General features: G+C 40.9%; 2 protein-coding genes across 9 annotated transcripts in view; one reads left to right on the top strand and one right to left on the bottom strand.

Moving 5' to 3' along the window:
- Positions 1-395, bottom strand: part of LOC308071562 (putative oxidoreductase ZK1290.5) — a 51570-nt gene extending 51175 nt beyond the window's left edge. For 3 of the 7 annotated variants that reach the window (XR_013931241.1, XR_013931242.1, XM_080407168.1), the window contains exon 1: positions 201-393. Coding sequence is in view for 4 of the 7 variants with exons in the window: in XM_080407168.1 (XP_080263294.1) it covers positions 201-291 (91 nt within the window). In the remaining 3 variants the exon portion in view is untranslated. Of the gene's footprint in view, positions 1-200 lie in introns of all 7 variants that reach the window. The other 4 variants (XR_013931243.1, XM_080407167.1, XM_080407166.1 and 1 more) reach the window with 2 other exon arrangements.
- Positions 293-23294, top strand: DPH5 (diphthamide biosynthesis 5). 2 transcript variants are annotated; one of them, XM_080407170.1, is made up of 8 exons: positions 293-413; positions 576-740; positions 4202-4326; positions 7614-7722; positions 18737-18857; positions 20971-21010; positions 22075-22178; positions 23046-23294. In XM_080407170.1, exons 2-8 carry the CDS (start codon positions 606-608, stop codon positions 23267-23269), a joined length of 858 nt encoding a protein of 285 aa, XP_080263296.1. In that variant the 5' UTR covers positions 293-413; positions 576-605; the 3' UTR covers positions 23270-23294. The 2 variants fall into 2 exon arrangements, with proteins under 2 accessions (XP_080263296.1, XP_080263297.1); XM_080407171.1 differs by lacking the exon at positions 293-413 and adding an exon at positions 452-474.
- Positions 23295-24906: the final 1612 nt, after the last annotated feature.

The raw sequence follows: 24906 nt of genomic DNA, 5'->3' as shown, positions 1-24906 counted from the left end.
GCCTTTGGAGGAGCGCTGGCGCTGAGCTAGGCGGGCCCAGCGCCCCAGCGGGGAGCTCCGGGCCCGGGCCAGCGACGGAGCCGAGCCCTGAGGAGCCAGCCCGGCAGCGACCCCCACCACCTCACAACGTCGCTCAGGGGGAGGCATCCCCGGCGCGAAGTTTCGGCCAGGCCCGCCGCCGGCTCCGCCGCGGCACTTACCGAGCCCCAGCACCGGGATACACCGGCCGTTGGCGAGCGGCACCGTGGGGCAGCCACTCACCCCACCCCCCCTTGCCACCGCCGCCGCCATGTTTAACGAGCGCGCTCCCCGCCGCGGGAGACTACAGCTCCCGGCAGCCCCCGCGGCCGCCCAGTGCCGCCAAGCGCGGCGCGGGGGTGGCCGCTGGCGGCGGCGCGGCCGGCGGGAGGCAGGTGGGGCACGGGCCGGGGCGGCGGATGGGCGCGGCGGGGCGGGTGGCAGGAGCAGGGAGAGGTGGGGAGAGGTGAGGCCAGGCCAGGCCTCGGCGCGGGGAGCAGTCGGTGGCACGGGGAGGTGGTTTCCCTGGCTGACCCCCGTGTCCCTTCCCGCGGTAGGTGGCGGCGGCCCTGGCGGCCTCCCCGAGCATGCTGTACCTGGTCGGGCTGGGCCTGGGCGATGCCAAGGACATCACGGTGAAGGGGCTGGAGGCGGTGAGGCGGTGCCGCAGAGTGTACCTGGAGGCCTACACGTCCCTCCTCACGGTGGGCAAGGAGGCGCTGGTAGGTCCCGCCGCCGCACGGGGCCCCGGCGCTTCGTCCCGGGGGGCAGGGGGTGCCGGGGCGGCGGCCAGCAGCGGCTGCGGGGGGGGGACTGAGGGTGCGTGGCCTCGGGAACAGCGTGTGCGTGACCCTCACGGGCTGTAATTTATAGGAGTAATCATTTCGCTGCCATGCGAGAAGACTGGAACGAAAATAAAATCTTCCTATAAGTGTAGACATTAGCTTTCATCTCACATTATCACAATGTATCAGGTCCAGAAATGTTGGAGAACTTGGTTAGAAAAATGTATGATCTGTTTACAAACAAAACAAAACAAAAAAATAAAAGACGTACCAGAAAAATACATGTTTTGGAGCCTTGGACCGGTGTATCGGCCTGAGGTATTACGGTGTGCCTGCTGGGAATAACGTGTTTAAGAGTTTAATCAGTCATATTTCAGAGCTTCTCACTGCACAATTGATAATAAAATAAAATCCAAATTATTAAAAAAAATTAATTTCCCTGTGCATTTTCTTATTTTCAGGCAGATTCTTTCCCTTAAGAGCATACTAATAGTGTCATACATTTTTGTCATATTTGTATGAGCAAGAGCCAAAACCACGCACTTCTGCAACATCAATGTAATGTCAACAAACCTTGGTTTTCAGTAAGGAAAAAAAATAATTCACGCCCCAGACATTTCTGTTTCCTTGTGGGCCAAGCTGTCTCGCTATTTTGGGACTTCCAGAACATGCACAGTTCAGTTAGAGATGGGTTGTTGAACAACACTGAGTTAAGCTTTTTCATAGCAAACACACCTTATGGAAGAAGAAAGTAGTAAAAATTTGCAAATTCTAATTCTGATAGGTTCACCTGTCATAGAAAGATAAAGTTTAATGTTGAAATAATACCAAAAAAAGAGCTTATTTACCCACAGAACAGGGGTCTTGCCCCCAAATGAGCTGTCCTGTTTGCGTATTGGATGCTGTATAGCCATAATGGACTTGTATGCATACCTGTATGCACGTACAGCACATGAGACACTTAGCTTGTAGTCAGCTTGGTTTCTAGATACAAGCTAGGTTAGAATATTTGGGGCCATCTCTATATTGTCTGCTGTATTTTGTAATGAAGATCTACTCTGTTTTTCTGGGGTTTTTTTTCAGTATACACAAGCAATTGGAATTGAAAGTAATCCATTCAAAATAAAATGTTATTGTTGTTCTTGGATAGTTGGAAAACTGCAAAATAAAAATGATTACTTGGATATTTTACTTTGCAAAATCTGCAATCAAAATCTTGGTTATCAAAAAAAATATTGATGAATTCCTGGTCAGTTGAAAATAAAATATTGAGTAATAGAAAAATGCTGAATATTTTTGGCATGGTTGTTTTGGGGAGTTTGTTTTGTTTTTTATTGGTTTAAGTCTTTTGGAAACCTTGAAGTCCCAAAGATGAAGTAATTTGAAAAATGATCAATAAAAACAAAGATTCTGTCTTACCTGAAACTGTGAAAGAGGGAATATAGAAATTAATCACCAAGTGTTGATATTACAATTCAGTTTACATACAAGTGACAGCACTGAATGGTTTATTTAGTACTCTGAAGGCCAGTCTCTCATAAGCAACATGAACAGTTACAGGAAAGCTCTTGAGATAAAGAACAGATATTTTCTTGGATTTCTAGAAATCCTCCTGTGTTGATGCTTTTAAAATCAGATCTCAAAATTCAAATGTCATAACCTACGGAGTTTATCTTGTTGGCCTAAGATGTATATTAAAGGCTATTTGATGTCAACCATCTAAATCGGCCCTTAATTTGGTGAAAGAGCTGTGTGGACATGCAGTGGCCTCCCAGTGACTCTACATTTTAGGTTTTGTCAGGAGGGTGCTTTTTATGTAGTCTCTAATTAATGTGCCTTGATTTTCATTGTGGAGCAGTCTCAAAGCATGCAAATAGATTCCATTAGATGAAAAAACTTGATGGTGTACTTCTGGGAATGCAACTGCTTTGCTCTGTGGTGTGCATTCGCTTACAGTACTGGACTAAAGTTGGTCTGGTTCAATGGTAAACCCACCAAAAAGTTATGTAGCATTGTTACTGAGTTCTCAGCACCAAGTGCTTTGCTTTATACATCTGCTGCCGTTGTGCTAATGTGCATCTAGTGTAAGATACCTAATAAAAACAAATGGATTATCAAAATTTGTTGTAGTTTGTCTAGTATGGACCTCAGCAGTACTCCAGGGTGGGTGTCAACTGTTCTGAATCACAGATACAAGATTGGTGTACACATTTATTTGGTCCCATTTCTATCAAATCTGTACCACTTGTAGTCTGTTTCGTAAGGAAAATAATATCCTTATTTTACAGAGGTAGAGAACCATCCAAAAATGGTGAGGAAGTCATCTACAGAAAGGGAACTGAACCCAGTAACAGGGGTCCCATATCTAGTACTGTAGCTATGGGATGGATATTTTTATGGAAGCATTACTCCACTTCTGTACAAGTATGATGGTTCTCATGTCAATTCACTGTTCTTTGTAGGCAAAGATGATTCTATCATTGAAGTCACAGGAGAAGTCAGAGGAAAATCTTTCTGGACCATAACTGACTTAATTGCTTTATCAATTTGTTAATATTTGTAATACCACCCAAACTTTCTGGATACTATTTAGAACAAAACCAGCTTTCTTTGTCTGTGCCCTGGAAAAAACCCCTTTATCTGGTCATATAAAGAGCACATGAAATGTATGTCTCTAAGACCCATGACTTGGAGACAGATAGGTTCAGGATAGTCAGACAACATGTTCTTAGCACTAATAAGTTTTATTACACGTGTGAGATTGATTCTGGAAATAAAGGCATTTAAAACATACAAAGAGACATGATGATTACTGAACTGCTGGAGAACAGTGAAGGATGTGATCATATACGTGTATGCCTGTATACATAGTGAAGTATTTCTTACAGAGAACTGAAAATGAAGGATTAATGTGAAATCATTCATTAGATGTGGTATAGTTAGAATGTGCTAAAGAAAAATATCAACTAGGTCGTGGTATAGCTAGTGTCATATTTGTATCTGGTTTGATGTCAGTATTTCAACTCACCTAAGCAGTTAGGCTCAGACTTGTAAGAGGGGATGCTTTACAGCAGGATGACCAGTTAAATTAACTGTACCTCTATGCCTAGAGTCTACCCAGGTACCTTCAGTATGCAGGTGTGATTGAGCTATGTTTGGAATAGCTTCTCAACTGCACAGCATAAACCCCAAAGTCCTTATCAGAATAATGTGCTTGACTGATTTCTGTCAACTTGGAGCTGCTTTATGGGAAGCTCAGGTGTTCTTGCAAGGGGAGGCAGGGTTCTGTAAGACATGTGTCAGACTGCTGGAAAGTGTCCATTGTCTGTGTTCCTGAGAGATAATAAACCACTCCTGAATGTCTTACTTTGGTGTTTTTTATTAATTTCAATTTCTAGGAGGAGTTTTATGGAAAAGAATTGATTTTGGCTGACCGAGAAACAGTGGAACAAGACGCAGATAGCATTTTAAAAGAAGCTGATGTTTGTGATGTCGCATTTCTTGTAGTTGGTGATCCTTTCGGGTAAGACAAAGCAACATTTTAGTTACTGCTATAGTTTGTTCAGTCTCTCTTTTTCAATAGGAAGGAGCCATAGTCCATGACTAATTCTTTATGAAGAAGCTGATTTTCAGACCATAAGCACTTTTTATGTCTTTCTATATTTCGTATTGCATTAAAAATATACATGCAGTTGTCTACAGTTTATATTGCTTTGGAGTTTCCTTGCCCAGCTATCCCTTGTAGATAGGAATGTGGACCCTCCAGGATATATGAATCTTTCCTTTAGCAGTCACTTACCATTTCATTCTCCGTGCTAGCTTTTTACAGGTAATAATTTGTTCCATGTTTTATCTGCTAACAGAAGAAATTCTACGATATCTTGTAATTAAGAAATGTGCTACGTTTTGAGAGAGTGTTCTTTTAGTTGCTCTTCATACTTAAAAATTGCAGCTTTTAGGCTCAGGTTTTTTAGAATGAATGCTGATTGATGCTTGTACAGTGCTTCTGCTTTGATATATGCAAGTTTTTAAAATCACTTAGGTTGTTATAGATGTCTTCTCATTTTGGTTTATTAAGCCTTTTGTTTCCACTTTTTATTCCTGCTGAAAAGTATAGTCTTTTTCTATCACCAGAAGGATCTCCTTCTGTCTTTTCAGTCAGGCATCATCAATCTGTAATGTCAAGCCATACAGAAGAGCTTTTAGTCTCCAGCTGGTGATTCAAGATTTATACCACAGTGTTAAGGGGCACAAGAAAAATCAAATCACTGAGTACCCTATTTGTGAGTGAAAAAATAGAGTTTATGAAAAAGAGAAGCAGTGTGCACATCTGTCAAAAGCGGATAATTTATGTAAATACAGGTTGAAGGGAATTGGCAAGAGAATATTGTATTAAAGTATGGGCAGATGATACTGTATTGCAGAAATATTGTTTATTCTTTCAATGCATGTTAACATTAAAATTAGGATTCATGTAGAGTGTAGAGCCACATCACCTGTGCCCTTGTGCTCTGAGTCAGTGACTGATACAACTAAATACACAAGATGAAAAAAAAGAAACCTACACATACTGAAATGTAATCAGTACTTGTAAGCACTATCCTGATCTGCCTCAGTTATCATTAGTTTCAGTGTCAAAATACTTCAATTCTGGTTAACATAGTATATCATTGTAGAAAATGACCCTTTTTTTTGGAATATCTCTCTCTAAATGTTTACATTCCTAGCTCTTAATATTACAGCTAGAACTGCTTCTGTGCCCACATAGAGCCCTAAGGATTTAGGGGTTTATGAGGTTCCTAGGAAAGAGTGCTAAATATTTTTGTCCTAAGAGAAGCCATATGGGAGGAGGATAGAAGCCATGTGACCGTAGCTGATCATAGGGTTCCAAGTAATCTGCAGGTAAGAAGAGTACTTGGCAGCCCTAGGAAATCTCAGGTGTTGGTGGTTAATGGTTAAAGTGATAAAACAAGCTGTGCCCCTGTCATTCTTCTCACTTGTTCATGGTAAGTTTTTATCTGCATATGTGGTAACGGCTATGGAGGTACTAGCAGGGACCTGGCAATTTCAGTAGTATACTGGAAAGCCCACCTTCATCTAGCCTGGTCCTGTCATTCATCTTATTAGTACTCATAAAACTTAAAAAGCTGTATTAGTGTCAGAAAATGATAGTATAGCTGTTGGTGCAGAGGGCTGCCTCTGTGAAGGCTTTGCTGGTATTAGCCGAGTGCTCTTGAGGGCACTTCTGCTTTTAGTTACAGTCATTATGGACAGATCTACTGGGAGAAAATACTGGCTGGAGCAAATTTCAGTGAATAAAGCCAGCTGATCCCTTGGTCGGTATTAGCATAACCACAAATCCTCCAGTGCTTCTTGTCCTATGTATGTGAAGGGAATAAAACTAGTCCCCTCTTAGTGCAGGCATTCTTAAATCCCCTTTGCTTATGGAACTCAGGATCATAGTTTGTTTACTAACCAAAGTGTAGTTTTAGATCACTTCACTGCATTCTTCTAGGTCTGGGAGCCTGTTTGTAGCAGGGTCTCTCATTTCCCAAATTCAGATCCCGCCATTTCTTTTCCCTCCAGTGAAATTAATTTCCTTTTAAAATGATTGATCTTCACAGCCTTGCCAGCAGCTGCCACATTTGTGCGCCAATCTGAAGCACCTGATCTACTGATGGGTGCTAGTCAGACGTGCAGCATCAAAAATATCAGACTGAAAATCTGGGGAATTTTGTTAGGGTTACTGAACCAGGCCAGGGTAAAGCAGTCTTCCTATTTAATTATTCTTATTGGCATATGCTATTTCTTTCTTTGCTTCCTTCTTTGGAATGGCCACGCTGAAATGTGTGGTACATCTTGGGAATGAGATGGCTAAGGCCGTTGTTCTGGTTTGATAAATTTAGGTAAGAGGTAGGTGCATTTTTGGATTTCACATGGAAAATGGGAGTGCCTAGCATGTATGTAAGCATACATACAAGCAAGATACATATGTAAACATGGTTGCAGTTTAGAGATTTGTTGGATCTGTATATACTTACCATTTTAGGACTCTAATCCCAATTGCATTAATCACAAGCCCAGTAATTTTTGCACCAGTCACTGCAAGGTGTGTATTGACGATTAGGCCTGGAGCCAAATTTAGCTCACTTCTAACCTTAACTAGAATTTTCTTAATTATTTCAGAATAAATTTGATCACTTTAACTTAGGCATTGTTAATATAAGTGATTTGTCTTAAATATTATAAAAATTGATTCAGTTAAAGGATGTTTTTTCTAAGGACTGCATGCAGTTTACCTCAGTCTGGTCAGAGTTCTTGTTCGAGTGTGTTGCTTTCCTGGCATGCACTGGTGCCAATGGGAAAAGGCCTGGCTGTGCAGCAAGTGAGGAAATACTGGAGTTTTGTTGAAGTCTATGCCAAATGGAGTTGGCCTTTACAGTTAACAGATGTCCAGCAGACACCTGCAGAAGGCAAAGGATATATGGAACTTTCCCTTTCAAGTACTTGCTAATGCTACTTTAAAAAGTAACAATAGTATTGGTGCTACAGTTTTAATTATGCCAGAGAGCTGCAAAGAACTGAAACGTACTGAGGATGCCTGTATTTTCAGCTAGGGAAGATGACATGTGGAAGCCGTATTGGAGTTTTTACTCTCCTGTAACAATTAGTCAAGTTATTGGTGCCCTCTTGGCACCTCTGCATTGCCTGAGTTTTGAAGGGTTTAATTTTACTTTCAGAACAAACTATAATGCTAGTAATACTAGGCCACTTTATCTTTCCAATATTTTAATGCCTTTCTTTTCTTAGGGCCACAACGCATAGCGATTTAGTACTACGTGCAGTAAAACTGGGGATTCCATACAAGATCATTCATAATGCTTCAATAATGAATGCAGTGGGCTGCTGTGGTTTACAGGTAACATTTTTGTATGTATGCTATTACACAACTGCTAAACTTAGAATTGGTGAGCTCTTCTACTGCTATGGCAGAGCGTGTTGCAATCTAAAGTCTGAAGATCTGTAGCAACTGTACGCTTCTGTTGTCAGAATTTGTTAACACTTCCTTTTCAGCATGCTACACATCAGCAAAAGTCCCTTTTGATGAGAGCACGTGAAAATGAACAGCAACACTTCTATTCTTCTCTGCTTTCTAACTTCCTTCTGCCCCAGGAAAATTTTAAGTTACTCTACAGATAAAGCCTTGCTCACGTTGGCTTCCTTCTACTACCAATGGTCACTTGATAACTTTATTCTTAAATTAGGTTGTTATTCTGTGGAAAAATGTGCTAGTCTTGTCCTAAAAGGAATACATGCACAAGCCTGTCTATATGCCCAACTCAGATCATAACTAATTCCAAAATCTTGTATATGATGCATTCTTTCTGTTCAAGGTTGACCTGTCTTCACTTTCTGGCCATCTGCCAAGAGAGGAGGGATTTTAGCCAAGGACTAGAACAACAAATTACATTTTTTGTGCTTCTTGAATGACTAAACTAGAAAATGTCTAGCATCCCCCAAGAAAATACTTCACTACTTCCTTTTACACATACATAGGTCCATTATTTTCCTGCATGAAAAATGTTATGGCAATGTATGTATCATAACTAATCGCAGAGGAATTAGTTGAAGCTTCCCCTCATTTGTTTTCACTAATTACTTTAACACAGAACCTGCCCTCTCAAGATTCAGAGTGGTTCCCTGTGTATGGGAACCCCTAAACCAAGCTCCCGCTTTATCAAAGTGGAAAGGAAGCACAGGAATGTAACTGTACTACAGACAAGACTTGGGGGTTTGAACAGCAAGTTTTCATCACTGAAGGAGGTAGCATTCCTTCCTAGCTTTGTATAAAATAACACTTTATTTTTCATTTTCAGCAAACAACTGACACCCTCAAATTTACACTGACAAACTCCAGTAGCCTTATATCAATGCTGCCCAGCAGCAGAAAATCTGTTGCAATAAGTTGAGTATTATCTCTGTCTTTAATCACCTTTAAATGGTTAGAAATGTGAGAGCCCTGTCAGCTGGCAGTTCAGCAACACTGCATTGACAACTGCTCTGAGATGTGAATGCTAATGCTAAAGGGAATGCAGTACAGGATTCACATTCTTTATAATTATTCCCATGAGCACTTTCTTAGTGATAACCTGCCTATTGCTGTGAGACCTGGGACCAATGCTGGTTAACATCTTTGTCAGCAACAAGGACAGGAGGATCAAGCACACCCTCAGCAAGTTTGCCGACACCACCAAGCTGAGTGGTGCGGTCGACACGCTGGAGGGGCAGGGATGCCACCCAGAGGGACCCTGGCAGCCTCGAGAGGTGGGTCTGTGCGAACCTCCTGATGTTCAACAAGGCCAAGTGCAACCCCCGGTGTCCATACAGGCTGGGCAGGGAATGGGCTGAGAGCAGCCCTGAGGAGAAAGACGTGGGGGTGATGGTTGATGAGAAGCAAAAGATGACCCAGCAATGTGTGCTTGCAGACCAGAAAGCCAACCGTGCCCTGGGCTGCATCAAAACCAGCATGACCAGAGGCGGATGGAGGTGATTCTCCCCCTCTGCTCTCATGAGCCCCCGCCTGCAGTGCTGTGTTCAGCTCTGGGGCCCCCACATAAGAACGACATGTACCTGTTGCAATGAGTCCAGAGAAGGCCACAAAGGTGATCAGAGGGCTGAGCACCTCTGCTACGAAGACAGGCTGATAGGGCTGCAGTTCTTCAGCCTGGAGAATAGAAAGCTCTGGGGAGACCTTGTAGCTGCCTTCCAGTACCTAAAGGGGCCCTACAAGAAAGCTGGAGAGGGACTTTTTACAAGGGCATGTAGCGATAGCACAAGGGGTAATGGCTTTAAACTGAAAGAGGGCAGATTTAGGTTAGATATTAGGAAGAAATTCTTTACTGTGAGGGTGATGAGGCACTGGAACAGGTAGCCCCGAGAAGCTGTGGATGCCCCATCCCTGGCAGTGCTCAAGGCCAGGCTGGATGGGCTTTGAGCAACCTGGTGTACTTGAAGGTGCCCCAGCCCATGGCAGGGGGCTTGAAACTAGATGATCTTTAAGGTCCCTTCCAACCCGAACCATTCTATGACACTAAAATTATCTTTTAGGAAGGAAGTAGGCTCCTTGTTGTATAAAATCTACATGTGCAGCAGACAGATGGCAGCTGTCGCATGACTGCACTTATTGGGGTGGGTAATGCCGGAGTCGAGGCTGGGGCTCACCCTTTCCCCTTTTGGCTTCACAGTGGCACAAAGTTTGCGTCTGTTCTCAAGCTGTTGACAAGTAGTTTCTGCTACCCGCTATCTTTTTACTGTTCTTTTACGTTCATTAGGAAGGAAGATGCAAGGCTCTTGTTCCCAAAAAGAATAGATGACTAAGTTTTCTGAAAGTTTGCTTCCCCCACAACTCCAGCTAGGCATAGGAAGGAGTATAGAGCTTCTGGGTTATTTGAAAAAGAGAGCAGAAAACTAATGGAATATATTTCAAACAGTTTGTAAGGTTTTTCACATATGCAGAGTTTTGGAGATTATTTTACTATTTATTTCCTTATCCCATGCTGAAGGGAACAGACCATGAAGGAAATGTGATATTATTCACTCTGGCATTAGTCCCCTTTTCCCTTCTGGCTTGGGAGGGGCTGCCTTCTCATAAGTCAACATTCCTGTTGTTGTATAAAGCATTTTAGGAAATAGTGATCATATTGTATTACCGGACAGACTATAACCAGCTGTATGTTTAACTCTTCATTGCTCCTTACAGGCATAAACAGCAAGTGAGGGGTATGCTACAAAAAAGCAGCCTGTGATTTTATTAGAGTTGTGGTGGAAGTTTATAATTTCTTTCCACAGTCTTTACATTCATGGCTGTCTCCTGCCATCCATTTAGTATTGGAGTTATTGTGTTTCAAATGGCAAAGTTGCTGTCAAATATAGCAGGGATTCCTCTTTTGCTTCACCACAGAAAAGGCTTGGCTTTTTTTCTTGTTTTAATCTGATTGTGATACAAAACCTCTTTCTTTCTTACTGGAGAAAAACAGGAAACACCTTTATACGCTGTTCTGAAAGCCATGTGCGTAGTGAGCTGTAACTGCTGATTAGGCCCTCAGTAAAATGCAGCTACAGCCTGGTCTGTGCACAAAAGAACATGCCTTTTGTCATCAGAGTAATGTTTCTGTGCAGCCAACAATATTCTGGTAGTTGTGCTGTTTTCCCGTACAGTAGTGAGTTACTGAAGTCAGTAGAGCATTCGTGATGCTTTGTCACCTTCAATTCATAAATATATTTCTTGCCAAATTGTAAAGAAAGGTGAATATCTGTTTTCAAATAGTTGGGGTTTTGGAGGTGTTTTTTTTTTTTTACTGTCTTGCCCATTTAACAGAATCAGTTCAGCTGTTTTGAAGGCTGCACAGATGAAGATTGTATTTGCACAAAGAACAGGGTTATTTTAGTTTTGAAAATTAAACTTTAATTTCTAGGAAGCTCTCAGAGATTCATACAGAGAGCTATAGCCATTGAAAGCAGGGGATAGTGTAACTTGGCAAAGTACTAGTCTGACTGGGCATAAAGCTCTATGACTTGCTCTGGCTTGTCTTTTATGCTGTTCTTGCTGTGCTTCACTGTCAGATTCCCCCCACCCCCCTCCCAAGGCTGAAGATCATCTTTTCCCTCAAACCCAAATGCATATAGCCCCGGGGGAGAAGCCAGGAAAAGTGACTGTGTGTGAGTGCCTCTTAGCACATTCTCTGTAGGTTCACCTCTCTTGGCTCGAGTTTGATATGTAGGTATGTTGATCACTCTGACTCACGTTGTAGTGGGGAACAATGACCTGGTGAAGAAAGTCACGCAGTTTGGTATCAATGCGCATTGCCAGGGAGTCGGGACAGGGGACAGAAGTCCTCAGGGGAAGGCCAAAATTCTCAGAGAGCACTTCTAGTAGGTGGTAACCAGTGAGACAGTTCAGCTTTCCTCATCAGCAGCTGCACTGTACTTCTGTAGCTTTGCAAAGCTTAGTATTTTAGGTAAGAGGCTTCCCTGTGTTCTATGCCACCGCTCAGCTACCCCGTGAGCGGGACATTGCCTCGGCTCGGTCTGGCTAGGACTCAGCTTTGCAAGTTGGGAACAGAGGGGCAGCCTGGCGCGACTTCCATAGCTTTATCCGTACCCACACCAGTTTTTCAGAATAGGGCTGATTGCTAAGGCTCTTCGCCCTAGAATAAAGAGGCAGAGAACTCAGGATCTCTGATTTACACCTTTCCCCTTCCTTCCTAATTTGCATGACATCTGGATTAGTTTGGGATGGTCACTAACCAGAGTGGTGCTTTTGGGACAGAGTTCTCTCTTGACCCCGTTCTGGTAATTTGTCTTTGAGGTAGCAGTATGGATGGTCAAACACATGAGGAAGACTGCATCATGCTGACCTGTGATGCACGTGAAGGAATGATGCAACTTCAAATGGTTTGAGATAATGGCATTACAGTAGAAAAAAAAGAGGACTGAGAACTAAAGTGCAAAGCTGGAGGCCAGCCACTGGATGAAACAAAAGACTAAAATGAGCCACTCATTTACGGGAGAGTGGTCTTGCTAGTTTTGAAAGCATTTACTTTATGTTTTGGTATGGTAGCTAGGAAAAAAACATGTCATGGCAAAGGCCTGCCTTTCTTTTGAGACATACCCACTTTCCACCTGAATAGCTTCAGAACAAACATCTGCATGTCCCCTTGTTTCTTTCAGTGACTCATCTCCATTTTTTTTGTTTGCAGTCCAGTTAATTCTTGTAAGACAATTAAGGTTATAAAACAGTTTTGTCTTTTCATTACTCGCTGATCACTTAAATGCAAAAGCAGTGCTTGCTTTGATATTTTTGAGTCTTTACTGAAGAGGTGAGTACATTTTCAGTGTCAAGTAGAAAAACATTACTTATAGATAAGGAAGCTGAAGGATGCTATCATTACTTGCTGTGCTTACAGTCAAATAGAAAACCTGTAGTAGCTGCAGGAGCGGAACCTTCAAGTTACACCCTCTCTCTGTACCTTAATCTTCAAAAATACTCTTTGTTCTAATAGGAGGGGCTCTATGCAAAGTAGTTTTTTATTCACTGACAGTTAAACCAAATTGTTTTCCATCGCTGGTTAGTTTTTTTGCTTACTACCAGCTTTTGAGCCTTTCAGAAGTTGGCATTTATTCTTAAACCAATTAAAGGTTAAATAATTGCTAGTCACACTGCTACCTTACTCACAACAGCTGTTCCACTTAGTGCTGTTTCTCACCAGCAAACATGACCCAGAAACATCATTTAATCAGAATAGATTCCTTTTTTTCTCTATTTAGAGACCTTCATTTCAGTTTAGTAACACAAGTGACCAGGGTGGGAAGGACTTATTTGATATTGCTGGGAAGGGTCCTGGGAGGTTTTTAAAGTTAAAGTGACATTACCTTGGAGGGAAAATTGTGTCCTGTTCAAGTTTGCTTGGAGTTTGAGTCTTTTGATAGCTGAATTTTGTTCTGCTTGTGCAGGAGTTATTTCCTAAGTACTGATACAGGAAACAGCCAAGGGAAAAACGTGCTCTTCCCTTCAGCTGCTTTTATGTGATTTGCCTCAGCTGCCTCCTGAAGACTGCAATCACGTGTAGTGGGCTTCCCCCAGCCAAACGTCCTTTTCTTCACAGTTCCTTGCTCTCTGGCGCATACTAAGGGGACTGGAGGTTTTTGGGACATCTGAGCCAATCTGTTGGTTTGCAGTACAAAAAGGAGTCATAAACCCATGTGTGAATGATAAAAAACTTTCAATTTCATGGGAAGGTTCTCATGAGAGGCATTCAGAGTTGCTAAAGGTCTCTGGTACTAAATAAGATACTGCAAAGGGCTACAGCTAGGCTTGTGATTGATTCTTATGACCAATTACAAGCAAAAGTGAAATTTGACTGATTCTTGCTGCCTCTTTGTTGATGATTATCATACTTCCTAAGCTGTTCTTTGGCAACAATATATAATATAAAGAGCAGAAGTAGCCGTTTAATCTGACGTATATGGTCTGGAGGGTTGTTAATGGTTATGGAGGATAAGGGGAGAAATCTGACTGGTTAGGTTCCTTTTTTTGAGGATGAGTGTTGCATAGCGTCACATCAAAATTCTTATGACAAGGATAAACAAAACATGTCTTAGCTTTTCTGTGTATGTTCATTGGGATTTATCAAGAAGCAACCTGGGAAAATGCAATGTGCTCTACAGTCTCCGCATTCCATTGAGAAACAGCCTTAGGAGAAAAAGCCTCTTGGTGTCTGGCAGTGGGATGTGATTGGACTGTGCAGTATGTTCATTTACAAAACACACCTGTCCTGTGAGAACTTTCTGCAGTGTAGCCTGTGACCATCTCAGTGCAGAATATAGCAGGGTAGTGTTTCAGTCATACAGGGTTTACAGGCATTTGCTTGTGTATACAGGTGCCAGGTCTGAAAAATGTAGTAAGACTCCTTTTCACCTTCTTCCCCTAACATGTATCCAGTTCTGAACCTGCTTGGAATTTTAGAAAAGGAGGTAGGCTCATAAGTGAAAGAATTGCTTTGTCACCATTGCAGCTGATACAGCAATAATTCTGGGAAAGATGCTGTAAAAATAAATGTCTGTGTTTTGAAATGTTTACTTCTTGGTTTCTCTGCAGCTGCTGTCCTACTGACCTTTAATATCACGGCACATCTTCTCCTGCTGGCTTTAGTACTTTCTAGAGGGGATGGGGGATCTTCCTTTTTTAATTTCCCTATTTGGTCTGAGCTTGTTCCTCATTTTTATGCCCTATATTTTTGTGGTGATTAGCCACAGGAATATTTTGAGTGAAGACTGTTTATCTTGACAGCTTCAGGTGTCTGATGTCATTCAGACTGGCCATTAACGAAGTTGCTCAGTAGTTTCATTGAAATTTCATGCAGGCTTTCCAAGCTGAGATCATGGTACGGCACTTTTTCTGTCCGAGTTTATTCTGGCCACTCAATCAGCAATCAATTCTGCTTATATAAACAACAAGTAAAATAAGAAATATCATTAACTGAAGGGTTAACAATTTTCACTGAAAACAGACACCTCAGTACCAAAAGTTGTCAGATGTTCTTTCACATTATGTGTGTAAATAAAATAGGAAGATACAGCTTGTTCTGAAGTGATGAAAGTGTGAGTTGAAGAACAGCTTTCTGCAGTATTTTGAGAGAGGCAGAAAACTCCACCAGACAGAGCATAGCCTGGGAGTGGAGAGTGCGGCTTCCTTTCCTGACTTCAGCTATTGCATTGCAAAATTTAAGTGCACAAAGCTTTGCTTAAGCCAATTACTACTGGGGGGTGGGGTGTGGGGGGGTGTATTTCCAAAGACTGAGGTCTTTCAAAATGACCTTTTGAAATTGTTCTGTGAAGTTTTTGAGCATTAGGGGAGAAGGTAAGAAGGTCAGTTTGCAAGCTGAGAGCACGAAATGTCTGTCCAACCATTTCAGTGCGCCCCTTTGAAATTCTGGCACTTTTGTGCCTGAGCAGAATGTAGGCACTCTAACAAATCTGATGATTAGTGCAAGTGTGATGCTTGAGATGTTTTAGCTTGTACAGAGCAGATCTTGCCCACTCCTAAACCCCAGCTGCTTAATGTAGAGTGCAGCACACAGAAGTCCACTGTGAAACTCCATTTGCTGTTGCCTGCCTTTAAAGCTGTGCCAGCAACCATACAGCATGCTCGTTTCACTGAAAATATACAGAGCTCTTCATTGTCTTACTAAACTTATTCTTAACCATCTCAAAGCATGACATTAATCCTCAGTTTTGTTGTAGTAACACCTTGGTTAACAAACGTGTCACAGTCTTACTCCAATGACAAGCATGATTTCTGGAATTCTGGGGCCCTGTTCAGTCTTTTATGGTTGGTGGACAGAATATTTTTTAAATCTACGTGCATTCCGTCTCTAGTGGTCCTGCTGTCCTCTGTAGCTGCTGAATCCTTAGGGCAGTAGTGGATTTTTTGGTATTTACTGCTCTCTGCAGCAAGTATCTTAAAAGGGATACTTCAGGCAGGATTTCAAGAGGTAGAAATTAGAACGCAGCACAGGGATCTGTATTAGGAACACACTGAATCTACATGAGGTACAAAGGGAGAGTTAAAAGCGTAAGTTCTGATACAGTTCTCTGTTGCTTCTTTAATGCAGACTTGCACAGGTGGAAGAGCAGCGCTTACGTTTCTATGAATGTCACATGTCTGCAGACATGAAATTCTGGATGAGAAAGAAATATTTGTGTCTGTGGAAGTGCTTGTAAGGAAACAGATTACAAGTAGTCATGCAAAATAGGAGTATCCATTTATTGCTTTAGTTCCATAGCATTCATAGGTTGTTGGTGTACCAGAAAGTTTCCAAAGTAGTATTTTCCCCTCTTTCACTTATAGTAAAAATACGTATGCATTAATGCTAGGAAATCTATTCTTTAGCAGTTTAGTTGGTAGAAGGGTATAAGTTGTAAACGCATTTCTAGGCGGTAATAAAATATAACCCATTCCGTCTTGTTGGTGTAAAAGTTACTTCTGTGCTGTCCAGGTGCTGTGAAAACAAGCGTATTTTTGTGAGACTCTTAAGTACAGTTTTCTAGGATATCAATACTTTGTGGAGATATTCTGAAGTTATTTCTACTGAATAGACAGGCCATTTCTCACAAAAATGTTTTATTCTTTTTTGACATTCAGACTTCAGTTTTAATGCAAAACCTGGTAAACAAAGGACAGATTCAGTGAATCTGACTGGCAGTGCTCGCACAAAAAGGGTAACTTGCCAAACTTCTTGTTGGCAAAGATGATGGAGAATTGTTGTAATGATCAATAGAAATGAGAAAAATAATGATCAGAACAAGTGCTGTAGGGTATACAGTTGAATGCCCAACTTGTTTTTAATATGTGGCATAATGGTTTAAAATATCAGATTCCCAACAAAACCCTTATCGGATAGTGACGTTTTGCCCATTTGTGCATATTGTTTTCTTTGCTAAAAGGCAGAGGTGGAAGTTTCTCTCTTTCAGAGTATCCAAATGCCAAAGGGACTGGGATAAGATTTGAAGTTAATTGTGGCCACTTTCTGCACTGAGTGAGGACTGCTGCTTTTTGGGAATGACTGCAGTGGCTTTCAGGTAGAAGGTGGTAAGCTAGTCAGTTAGGTTGGTACTGCATTTGTTGATGACTGAAGATATACTACCAATGAGAGTAAAGGTTAACTTGCTCCTAGATGCTCTCACTGTGAAGGGCAGAAAGAGAAACTCCTTATTCTAACAGTTTTTGTTCATATTTGGTACAAAATGGAAAGAGGTTTAGCTTGCCACATGAAAAATCGGTAAAACATAGCTTGCTTTGTTTCTTTGTCTAGAGCACAGCCTTGAAATAGTTAACAAGTTACATCAGGAGCACTGCAGTTGGTTCAACCTATATTTAGTTTACTGGAAGAACCTTTAGGTTGTGAAATATATGTGGTGTGTTCTTGTCCTTGTGCTAGAATGAAATATATAAAGAGGAAACATTTTCAGTAATATTCCAGGAATCTTTGAATAAACACTCTTCCTATCAGCACGAATGGTTAAAATTTGAGTTTTTGATCCCTTGAAAACAAACATGTTTCTGCTTTGATTCAAATTCTGCTTTGCCAGCATAAAGGAGTTACAACCACAGCCTAGTGCCGCAGTAAAGTAACTGGACAGGGGAATCCCCAGATGTGAAGGAGCTGCCAGAGCTGCTTCTACATAGGGTCCTCTTCTCTGCTGACAGCACTCACAGTGCCTCCTGTAGTGGGCTTGGAAAAGCAGTTTTTCCTTCCAGGTTTCCAGAGAAAGTGGGGAGGTTAGTTCACATAGCCGTTGTTTCTCTGGTGGGCTTGAGCAGGCAGAATATTGGCAAGTTGTAAAACCCGCCTGGGATGGCCCCATTCCAGAGCTGAACTGACCAAAATTGATGTGTGGTTTTGCCCTTTTTCAGGTTGGTTACAGAAACTTCCAAGCCACATGCTGCCTTAGGTTACAGACAGCTTTTGCTTTTGCATCACTGGAAATGATTGGCAAGACTATCGCTTCAAATGCCTTCACCAAGATGAGGGACTTGCAGTAATAAATAGTGTTAAGGTTGAGAATAAGATCAGTGAGTATGTTTGACATAGAATCTGCTAGCAGTATTATATGGGCATAAAAAATGTTGCACCTCTCTGCTTCACGCACAACCTGTCCCTCTCTTCAGATCTTCATGTCCACTCTGTCTTTAGACTGTAACTTCTTTTGCACGATACAGCTTTCATCTGCAGGAAAGTGCCGTTTTAATACAAATAGTACTGTATCAGTAGAATCAAAACTTTGTAAGTATTATGGCATTAGTAGAAGTTGCCTAGCCTTCAGCAAAGTAAGAAGTCATAATGTTGGTGCTAATTTTAAAAGGGTTTTGCCTTTAGAAGGGCTTCAGAATTAAGTAACAAAGAATAGAACGTAGATTGAAATTTAGTTAATGTATATTGGAAAGGTGAATGCAGAGACAGGTAAAAACTTTACAGGTAGTTTATTAGGTGTTCTTTAATGTGCTTTACTATTTGGAGAATAAAAGAACAACAGCGCATCTCTATTATGAAGAAGAAAAAAACCAGTTCACTAATTACAGATGTTGTTAAAAAGAAAGGAGGGAATGCAAAGGAATGCATTGAAACTAGTCACGAGATAGAGAAGTACAGGTCAGCTTTTTTAGAAGAAAGCATTTTTAATGCAGTGTTTTGTTATGTATCGATGAAAGAGCAAACTTAAGCATCTTATAGGAGAGTACTTTCCTGTGGTATGAAACTTCTAGGCTCAGAATTTTTCAGTGTTGTCAGTTGGTCACGATTTTCATCGCGTTGTATTGCACCCTCTATTTTCTTATTGTGTCTCTGTGTTCCTGCATTTGCTTTGTTTTACAGTTGTACAATTTTGGAGAGACAGTTTCTATAGTTTTCTGGACGGATACATGGAAGCCAGAAAGCTTTTTTGACAAGATCCAGAAGAACAGGCAGAATGGAATGCACACACTGTGCTTACTTGGTAAGCAGCAGCTACCCTGGTTCCTTAGCTACCATCTTCCGCAGCAGCCAGGGACAATAGTGATAGCCGTGAGATGCAGTCTGTGAGTAAACAAATGTTCTTAGCTAAAGTGTGCCTTTGAAAATATACCAAAAATGGGAATGTTAGTGTATGTGTACTTCGAGTCAGTTCAGCCATTGTTCATGCTACAGTGGCCAGGAATTTCTTAATTACTCTTCAGAAAATCTGCAAGAAATGATGCCTTGGTAGAAGTCAAATAGGACCAGGAGGCCCGCGTTTGCTCTGAAGATCACTGTGATTTTAAGCTAGGTCTAGCTCAGGATCCAAATCAGATTGCAGGGACTAGCAGCTACGTTCTATTGACTTAATTAGGTTAGAGCTGCACACATTTGACTTCCTGGGGAGCTAAATTTTACGTTTAACCACATTTCTATTTTGTAAGGTGGTAGTCTTTTTCCTAAATTATCTTCTCTAAGGATGTTTTGGGAAAAGGTGATTGCCACGTAAGAAGCTTCAATGCTATAAAAAATCCTTGCTGATGATGGAGCTGAAACAGAATACTGCTCCCCATGGCGCTGTCTGATCTTTATCCTACCCAACCATCCTTGGCTGAAAGCCAGTTTCTGAGTAACTCAACTCATCTAGGTAACTTCTCAAAGACTATGGAACTGCCTGCATCTAAACTATAAGACACTTGCATATTTGTATATATACTTACTTACCTTTCTGTATCATCTTTTAGGCACAGTTGGGATCTCTCAGTGCTAAATAAATTAGTATTTTTAGTAAAAACAAGGTCTGTGGTAACTGGAGGGTCCTGAGCAGGAAACAATGTAAATCTGTAAGCATCACTGCACATCAGACTTTCTAGTGCCTTGAAAGCTGTTTGTTTTCAAAACTGGCTAAAAATCAGAATTCTGGTAATTTGTTTTAAAGAAGGATGACTTCACAAGTGTTTTAAACAGGAGTTATTACAACTGTAATATGTTAAAGTATTCTTTAGATATTTTGTATAATCAGTTATATGATCTCCCTTTTTATTATTTTTTATATAGTAGTGAGAGAGTAAAAGTCTTGAAACCATAAAATTGCATTATAAATCTCATGTTTCAGAGACAGCTGTGGTACCTGCAGCTAATTGTGACTCACAGCTGAAAACTTCCAGTTTCCAAATTAATTGTTCCCTTAATACTACTTGATCATTCTGGTCTATGTATTGATCATTTATCCAACTAGACTAGATTACCAGATAAGCAAATGTGACATAAGAAGGTTACTACTGATAAACTTCTGAATTCAAAGTGACTTTACGGACATATAAGCAATTTGGTACACTCTGCACTCATAATCTTGCAGCTTTGCATTTTAAACACCTTCCTTCAGAGTCACTTTGGTTTAGGAGTTGATTGTGTAACTTAAGCAATACTTGTTTTTAAAATCAAGATTTAAGATGTATCCAGCTTTCACTATGATAATAATTTGGGGGGGATTTGAATACAGATAACGTTCACTTGCCTCTTGGAGAGATTGTGGTCAGTTAGTTTCGTAACTTTGCAGATGTACAGAGTCTTACCTGACCCCTTCTGTATTTTATTTTTGCCCAAATCCTTGTTATTTCCCATAACAGATTGTTCTAAATTTTGGTTGGAACAGGAAGGAAATGCTAACGAAAGTCAGGTTCCTGCACAGCAGTGAGGTAATAATCACTGTTCATTGGTCAGACTGGTTTACCTTTTGTGACCGCAATGTACTCATGATTTAGGAGTTGTCCCAGTACCCTGATGTGCTTAAACATACTGGTGTTTAGCTATCCTATGGTAAATATGCCTACTATTTGTATACTTAGCAGCGTTTTTATTCATTTATATTGCTCTGAAATCTGTGAAACTTGCCCTATCTTTGGGTAAAATCACATGCATAAAATCACAGTACTTTGAGACTAATTAACATATGAAACAGTAGAATGTAATCCATGTTCCTTTTTCCTGTAATAGCTCAAGTGTTGTTATAATGTTTGTAGAATCTGCCAATTAAATTAAGCTTTATGTACACAGAAAACTCAACTGGAAAGTTTGTAGGAAACCTGTGTTTTAATATCCATTTTGTTCTACAGATATCAAAGTGAAAGAGCAGTCTCTGGAGAATCTAATGAAGTGAGTCACTGTTTTGAAAATACATAGAAACACACGGTGTATTTCCAAAGGGTTTTTTTGTACAAGGAACAAAGGTTCTTTCCCATAGTCTTAACACTGAACCTACCTGCTTTCTCCTCTTCTACTTCTCTGTGGCCACAGTCTTTGTTTCTTACAAGGAGTCAGCTTCTTTGTTCATTACAAAGGACGTGGCTTTATTTACAGCAACTGAATGAAGTTGCAGCAGAGCATAATCTTTTAACTGTTTCTGTGAGAAGCATTAAGTCACAATGGGGTAAGCTTTCCGCTTGGCAAATGAAGTGTTGTTTTACTACTGTTCTGTCCTACCCTGCAACAGATTAATAGCTGAAACGGTGTTCCGAATCCATTGGTCCTTACACTGCCTAAAACCAGCGTGAAGTACTGAATACATACCACCATTTTTGAACAGCTAAATAAGCAATATATAGAAAAAGCTCTAAAGTTCATTTAGCTGTATTCAGAAAAGCTCTTGCCACATCTTATCGTGTCTCTGCAAGCTGTATGTTTTGAGAGTGGCAAATCTAAATGGTTACTTTATACGCATGCTGTAACTCTGGTCTAAATTAACATTTGTGAAGCCTCACAGTATCGTTGTGGTTTGTTTATTCTGGAGGTTCAAAATAAAATTTGACTGAATCCACAGTTGGCAAAGAAAGCACTTCATTTAAGCGTATATTTCTAGTCTGTAATCATCTGTCGGCAGGGCATTTGACAGAAAAACAGTACTTTGCCCTTGAACTTAAGTTAACGCAGCTTTCAGGAGTAGCTGCAGAACCTGCATATTGCTTCCAGCAGCTGAATTTGCTTTTAGGACTCAAATGATCCGCCAGCTGGAGGCCCTGCTGTTTCACAGGTGTGGCAAGAGCACAAAAGGCTTCTTTCTTACTTACAAATTCCACTCTTGTCTAAAAGGCCCAGCCTGAGAGCCGGGCCTGTTTAAGTTCGATTTCCTGGTCTAGAGGTTTCTTGAAATAAACTGCAAGAATGCTAGGGACAATGAAAGGGGTTATATGTGAAATTTCTCTACTTTTCTTTCCCTACAGAGGAAGAAAGATTTATGAGCCACCACGCTACATGAGTGTGAATCAAGCCGCAGAACAGCTTCTTGCCATTATTCAAAACAGGAGGCTCCAAGGAGAAGAACCAGGTACTATCACAATGGTTCTGTCTGCTACTACCCCTCTCAATTCAGTTACTGATGAGCCTCTGAACTCCACTCCTTTGCTCTTAATCTTGGCATTCTCCTGCTCTGCAGTGGACCTGGGCAGCTTTAAATCCTAGTCATGAGATGGATTTGGCAGAGCTTGAACAGAGTATAAGTTCAGTGAGCACAGATGAACAAGCACTAGTGGCTCCTGAAGGTTTAGTCAAAGCCTCAGTTTGGTAACCCTGTACTGTTTCCATCCGTCCTTAAATGTGAGCTCTTTGATCCATTAGAGTTGCAGGAGGTGGAAGGATTCTGAGCATTTTAGATCGGTCAAGCTTCAAAAATTTCTGCTAATTTTATTTAGGCTGGTCCCACTCTGCTCTGCATGAATACCAGCATGAATCTAGGTTAACCCAGTGATGCAGAACTGTGATTTTGACCTTGCTAGTGAAGAGCAAACTGAAGGATGTTTACTGAGACCAGGGCTGAAATCAGTGTCTATAAAAATGACTCAGTTCTGTCACAGAAAAATTCTAATAGAAACTAATCTGTCTATACTTCTCCTTTTAGAAGTTGAAATGCTGTTAAAATGAAAATCCTTTAATTTTATCCTTTAATGAATCAGAAGCAGCAGTTCCCTCAAAGGGAACACAATTCCAGAATTAATTTCCTATTCTGCTTCTGCTGCCTTCCCACTTTTGCTTATAAACATCCCTAGAATACAGCTTGGTTTTCTTTGACAAGCTTCTTCCTAGGCCACTCCAAGGTTTAAGAAAGCAGTGTTTAGGTTTAAGCATTTTGAGTATTTTTTCCTTTATGATAGGACCATTAGTCAATAAATTAAGCATTTAATCTCCTTTCTTTCAGAAATTACTGAAAACACAGTCTGTGTTGGCCTGGCACGTGTGGGTGCACCGGATCAGAAGATCGCTTCAGGCACACTGTATCAGATGTCCACAGTGGAATTAGGTGGTCCGCTGCATTCTTTGATTGTTACAGGCACTATGCATCCTCTGGAAATAGAAATGCTGAAGCTTTTTTCTGTAGATAGTTCCAGTTTTGAAAATAATGCATTTCAAAAGACCACTTAAATAAAATGAAGCATTTAAATTTTCATTCCGTCTTTCATTTCCTGATCGTGTGAAGATATTCCTGTGAATATTTAGAGCTTGTCTAAGCGCAGTTAGATTGTACACTGCTTCAAAAGACAACATGGTAGGAGCATGGACCAATTTTGGTTTTCAGCTTTGCAGAAACATAGTAGTTCTCTCACCAGTAGAAACCTCAGTCTGCAAAACCTGTTAGGTCTGTGTCCATCTCTGCAACTTGGGAGAGCGAATGCAGACAGGTGAGAACGTTCTGTATGTCTAAACCAAGAAAAACAAGAACTGACCCCTTGGACAGTTGGTGAAACAGAGGGAGAAGCTGCATGGAATTTCTTATTACAGAAGGCTGCAACTTAAAATAGAACTGGATTTCTTCACATGTTAATGCTAGCATTTATGAAGTGCTGCACTCAAACTGCAGCAACCACAATGAACCTCAAGCCAATTCTCAGAAAACAGACTGCAGGAATTCTAACATCAGCTAATGGATGATGGTGGTTGCTATTTCAGCTAGTCCTCACAGTACGTATGAGAACAAAGCAGACCTGTAGGCATACTTTTTTTAAACTGAAGATTTATTGGAAAGAAATTTGATCCCATATCTTTTCAGCAATATAGGATATTTAACATTTTATATAGACCGTATTCAAGTAGAAAAGATTACATTAAAAATTTCTAATATTGCACTTGGGACAAGTCATGGCTAAGCTACTAACATTAGCATTCCAGAACAAAATCATACATAGTCTTCAGAATTTTAGTGAGCTGCCTTGTGTTATCATTAAGATTTCTTTACAGGTATTTTGATATACTGTATTATTCAACTTGAGCTCACTGCTAAGTGTATTTCCTGTAATTTAAAGGTAAAGGCAAGCAATATGCTGAATGCAAGCAATATGCTGTTTGCTACCAGGAAAGATTTTAGCAATTTCTTCATTCACAATATTTCACGCTTCAGCCAAAATACTGTAGCGATTCATTTAACTCTTGTACAAGATCCCAGTATACACATGAAAGACTTCAATGCACATGGGAAGTGAAATACACAACTCCTTTTACACATTATTTCCGCCAAATTACTACATAGGCAGGAACCTTTTGTGGCTCACTGAAACAGACAAGTAGATTAACCAGTATTTGCACACAGTGAGACATGTAGTCTTCACATGCCAGGCACAGCAGAAGCATAACTGGTGTCTTTTCACATTATAGCAGGCTCTGGCCACTGAAGTCCGTCCCAACAGAGACAGTCACGGCAACAAAGCCTGAACGGGGGAGAAACCCAAAAGGGACTCCCGGCAAGATGCAGATAGGGATTTTTATAGAAGTGTAAAAGAGGAATTAACCGTAAGTGCTATGGGGATCAGAGACATGGATTATTAAAATAAAAAGAAAGAAAATCCCTCTATCCTTATGCCGAAACATGCTTAAAATGGGTGGTAATCTGACAGCTGCTGGGGAAAACAGGACAGTGCTTAATGAGTAACTACAGCTGTTGCTCTGACTTGGTATTTAAAGATCTTGTTACGTGAGTAGTGATTAGGATTTGCATATTACAGATGCACGGAGGTTTCTGCAACTGAAATCTGCACTGTGAGAAAAAAGCCACGAACTTCACCCTC

This window comes from Falco punctatus (genome assembly GCF_963210335.1).
Source record: "Falco punctatus genome assembly, chromosome: 11".
Lineage (NCBI taxonomy): Eukaryota > Metazoa > Chordata > Aves > Falconiformes > Falconidae > Falco > Falco punctatus.
Note: the sequence above shows the minus strand (reverse complement) of the source record. Positions and strands in the feature narration are given on the sequence as shown.